General features: G+C 37.1%; 1 protein-coding gene across 1 annotated transcript; it reads right to left on the bottom strand.

The window, feature by feature from the left end:
• Positions 1–27: 27 nt before the first annotated feature.
• Positions 28–4,748, bottom strand: LOC126387340 (N-acetylneuraminate lyase-like). The gene is made up of 7 exons (XM_050039876.1): positions 4,603–4,748; positions 4,196–4,281; positions 3,900–3,973; positions 1,198–1,285; positions 1,043–1,100; positions 386–461; positions 28–183 (listed from the first exon to the last, which is right to left on the bottom strand). The coding sequence occupies exons 2-7, from the start codon at positions 4,264–4,266 to the stop codon at positions 86–88; spliced, it is 465 nt and encodes a 154-aa protein (XP_049895833.1). The 5' UTR covers positions 4,267–4,281; positions 4,603–4,748; the 3' UTR covers positions 28–85.
• Positions 4,749–5,262: the final 514 nt, after the last annotated feature.

Here is a 5,262-nt window from a genome sequence, read left to right as displayed (position 1 = left end):
TTACTGGCACTGAAGAGAAAAAAAAGACCATTTCGGATTCAATATGCCGTCAGTTAAGTGGCCGCAAAATCAATCAGCAATGGCACTAACCATTAACACCAGTGAGAGCTGGAAGATGATAATAATAGAAGGGCAGAGTTGGGGCAACTGAAGCCACTTCCTTAAGGTACGACCTCAAGACATCTGAAGCAAGATGAGAGAGAGGGAGAAAGAAATGTGGACAATTTACATCATGGAAATAAGTCATTTTGTTTTGGTTGTACTTTGCAACTGAGCTTCATCAGTACAGTATTGACACATGAATGAAAAGTGAGAATTGGCGTTTGATGATTACGCATTTGAAAATGGGGAAATAAATGCTTTTACCACTAAAAGAATTGTATACCTGCAGAGCTGGGCTTGAAGAAGGAGGGGGAAATGACTGCTATTGCATCAGCCCCGATCTGTGCTGCATGGCGAGCCTGGAGGAAACATGAACATCCAGAGGGAGAACAATGAAAACTAAGGCACTTACTACTGTAGTGGATGAATTAAACATTGTAGTTTATACAGTGTAGTGTTACTGTAGTGTTGTGATCTATGATTTAGTTCCTATTGCTGAAAAAATATTCATCTAAAAACACATTTATCAGCTCTGAACATGTACATAAACAACTTTGTTGTTTTTTTCTCATTCAAGTTGACAGCTAGTTTAAAAGGCGCTGTACATGACGGTCAAAATGGCTCAAAACATGTTTTGTGAGGTCACAGTGACCTTGACCTTCGACTAATAAATAATAATCAGTATTCTTGAGTCCAAGTACAAGTTTGTACCAAAGTTAAGGAAACTTCCTCAAGGCCTTCATGAGATATCGAGTTCACAAGAATGAGAGGGCAAGGTCGAAGTGACCATGACCTTGAGTCCAAGTGGACATTTGTGCTAAACTTAAAGACATGTTGAGCACTTTGAATTGTCTTGTTGCTGAAATGTGCTTTACAAATAACTAACAACTAAGCTAAGCCTGTTCACATCACTGCAGGCAACACAAAAGCAGCAACTCACCAGTTCTTGGGAATCTTTAAGACTCATGCAGCCGACATGCACAATCACATGATCGATTCTGTGGAGACATGCACACACATGCACATAATTTCAAAAACTGTCAACTTTCTTTCTGCTGCATTAGCTCAAAACTGTTTGGCTGTGTGATGACTTACTTCCCCTTGGCTTTCTGACACCACTCTGCAGCCAGGATCTTCCTCTCCTCAACACTAAGAGACACGCCCTCTCCAGTGGTGCCATTCACTGTAAGAAACCCAAGTCATGTCTTATCTACATGCTGTTTCCAACATCACAAAATGCAGTATGTCATACAATATCCACAAAGAACAAAGGAAATAGAACAAAGCACAAGACGTCTAATTGCATTGCTTTACACATAAAATGATGAAATGATGAAACAACACCTTAGTGTACAATATGTGTCAGGACAAAACAATTTCATGGGTAATGAGCCGTAATGCAGACAAGGACAGCCAGATGAGAAAATACATCAAAACATGATGAGGCACAAAGATCAGCACAAACATTCTTTTCCGGGTGAGGTCACACAAGGAGCTCAGAGAGACACATCTATGGAAACAGAGCGATAAAGGGACATGTTCACCCCTAAATAGAAATAAACAAACATATTAGTGCTATATCAATCTCGATTGTTTTGGTGTGAGTTTGTGTTGGAGATATCAGCTGTAGAGAGCCTTCTCACCAATATAATGAAACTAGATGACACTTGGCTCAAACGCCAAAAAAGCAAATACATAAATGAAATTAAATAAGAAATTTAAAAACTCAACAGCAATGTCTCTTTCCAGAAGTCATGACCTGGTTACTCAAGATAATCCACAGACCTTGTTGTGAGCAGTTTTATGGAGGAACTATTTTCTCTCTACCAAACTACACCCACCAACTGCATCACCACGCAGAAGGAAGTGTGCATCTACTCATGTACGAGAGGCTTGTGCTCATGACAGCGTGAGATGTAAACATTAATAGTGTCCTATTCGGCTGAGCTGTAACGTTAGCTAATTGAGTAATGCTAAGCGAGCTAGCAGTAGATGCACACTTGTTCTGCACAGTGATCCAGTTGGTGGGTGTAGTTTAGTTGAAAGAAAATAGTTCCTACATGAAACTGCTCACAACAAGGTCTGTGGATTATTTTGAGTAACCGGGTCATGATTTCTGGAAAGAGACATTATGGTTCCGTTTTTCAGTTTTATTTTTTTGTTTTTGGTGCTGGGCATAATGCTGCCATTAGAAAGGGGAACATGGATTATGCCATTGCTAGACACTACAGGGAGAAAAAACATGGGTCTTACCCAATCCACAGGGGGGTAATTTGATCAACCAACTTTTAAGAAGGGGAGCATTTTGGATCCATGAATTGAATATACTTGAGCCACATGGACTTGATGAAACAGAGGATTTGAGTCCTTTTCTGTGATGTAAATATTAAGGTATATCTCCCTCCACAGGTAATTTGGATTCATAGGGATCCACAAGGGCCCCTTATGAATTTTGTTTATTTTTTTTATCTGTGTCATGTGTGTAAATGTATTCTGCTTTTTGGATGAATTGTAAATCATCTTTTGAAAAATGTTTTTGAAGAATGTGAAAGAAAAAAAATAATGAAAACTATCTGTGATAATAAGTCATGTGACCCATGTGTATTTAGCACACCTGTGAGTGCTCATGTGATTCTGTCGAGCAAACCTAAAGAAGCCACGGGTGAAACGCGTTGTTGGCTCTCAATAAAAATCACAGAAATTCAGTTCAGTGTGCGGTGCTTTATGATTTTAATTGATTTGTCACTAAACAGAAAGCTGACAATTAATTGTTTCAGTTCACTTCACTGGGTACAGACTCTGCTAATGTATTTCTAATAATTGTTTTTCAAATTATATTCTTTTTAAAACAATGGTAGAAATGAAGGTAGACCTCTCTTTTTCTGTAGGAACAATTGCACAATTTTTTTTAAAAATGAGTATGTTCCTTTGAGATAACGACACCGAAGTTGATGTCGAAATCATTATGTGAATCACACACTATGAAGAAATAGGTTTAACGGACAATTCCAGGGAGTTGGGTGTCATAACATTACATTTAATATGGATTATGTGGCTAAAAATAATTAAAATTATTATTAAAAAAATAATTGGTAGTTGTGTTATAGTTTCAGGTGGTAGAATTGCATTTTAACGGAGAGACAAGTGCAGCAAAAATGTAAAATAAAAATTGCATGTTCCTTTGAAATAACGACACTGAAGTTGTTGTCAAAATCATTATGTGATTCACACACTATGAAGCAACAGGTTTGACGGACAGCTCCCCTGAGTTGAGTGCTGATGCGTTACATTTAGTGTGGATTGTATGTCTACAAGTTAATGAATTATTATTAATAAAATAATTGGTAGTTTTGTTACAGTTACAGGTGGAAGAATTGCATTTTAATATAGAGACAAGTGCAGTAAAAATGTTAACTATCATGGTCTTGAAAAAAAATGACACTGATGCCTTCAGCCTGCAGAAGAGCGCTCATCTTTCTTTTTCAAAGTTTTGTGAAATTACTGGACAGAAAATTTTATTTTAATGCAGTTTTACTGTAAGAGTATAAGCACTCCAAGACTAACAACTAACTGACTGAGGTTTCATATTCAAGTATGTTATCAATGCTGCCTGACGACATTTTAAGTTAGTTTGACCCAACCCTGCACCTTTTTTTGCCCAGAAGGAGATGGTTAACAGTAGAAACACATTAACATGTCAACAAACCAACAAGGTGGAGAAGCACAATCAGGGGTGGATTCAGATGGGAACGCAGACAATGACAAATATCAAAAGAAGAATCCACTTGTAAACTTACCAAATATACCTTTAACGCCTTGCTTCTCTTTCAAGTAGTCAACATAAGGTCCAATCTGTGTGAGGTTGACTTCACTGTTTTGGGAAAACATGAAAAATATAGACCTACACATTTTGCAAAAAGAATACCAACCATAGTGCTCAGTCCAGGGGAGTGTGCCACAGTTTTCAAATATGTCCACACTGATTTCTCTCTCAACTTTCTGTACTTTCTCACACACCAAATACATCACTCAGAGCTGGATTCATGGGAAAAAACAAGCAGACAAAGGGAAGTGGTTTATAAAAGCTGCTTACCCTTCTGTGGTCAGTGGAGTAAACACGGCTGCAACTAGTCCTGTCAGCTTTTCATCAGCAGAGGCCGCCATGACTGACAAGACTATCTGAGTGAGGAAAAAAGCATAAAATAAAGTAAAATGACACAAAATTAAATTAAATTAAATCAATACAAATTAAATCAAATAAAATTTAATTAAATAAAAAAAATACAGTTTGTCCAGTGGTATTCTTTCATGTGACACACTATCTTGCTCTTAAAAGCCACATATTTTTTTTTACAAGTACTGCATCGTGCACCTAACTGATACACAGTATGCAACAATTAAGACATTTATTAGGCTTACAGTCATTTATATATGAAGAGAAAATTTAAAAAACACCGTCTAAAACTAGTAAAATAATGACAAATATCAGCTCCATCCTACCTGTAAGAGCGCTTCTCCTTCTGTGCGTCGAGAGCATCAATCAGGCTGGGTTTGGGGAGAAATCTGTTGCCGGTTATAACTTGTGTTTCAGGCACGGCTGGTAGTTGTTGATTATCTGTCATGTGAGGCCATCTGAGCGTCATGTGATACCGCAAAGCTTCATGGGAAATGTAGTTAATGGATGAAAAACAGTAAAATATGGCAAATAAACGCGGACTTCCATTAATTATGAGTTATAACAGATACACAGCTCACTTTTGACTAAAGATATGGCGTTTTTAATCGCTTTGAGGTGTACCTGGACGTTTGAATGTAGTTATTTCAGTTACAAAACAAACGTTGCCTTCACGTGTTGTTAGGAAATCTTAAAATGTACGCTTGCAAACTGTAGTTGTAAACTAGGGAGAATGAATTATCCTGTAACTCAATATAAAACCTTTACGATTTTACCTAAATAATTGAAATTTGCCCCTTTTAGCTCGTATAATCTATATGAAACAAGGCCATAATGGAAAAGATGTTGCATTTAAGAATTACGGAAATACCCGTAAATAATTGACATAGCTTAAGGGTTGTTTTATTGTTTGAATATCAATATATGCCTTAAGTTATTCTGAATAAAGATTAAATTTCGTTTACACCCTAAAATGGAGACATTTG

This window comes from Epinephelus moara, unplaced genomic scaffold (genome assembly GCF_006386435.1).
Source record: "Epinephelus moara isolate mb unplaced genomic scaffold, YSFRI_EMoa_1.0 scaffold3714, whole genome shotgun sequence".
In the NCBI taxonomy this organism is placed as follows: domain Eukaryota; kingdom Metazoa; phylum Chordata; class Actinopteri; order Perciformes; family Serranidae; genus Epinephelus; species Epinephelus moara.
The sequence above is the reverse complement of the archived record's forward strand: the minus strand, read 5'-3'. Positions and strand labels throughout refer to the sequence as shown.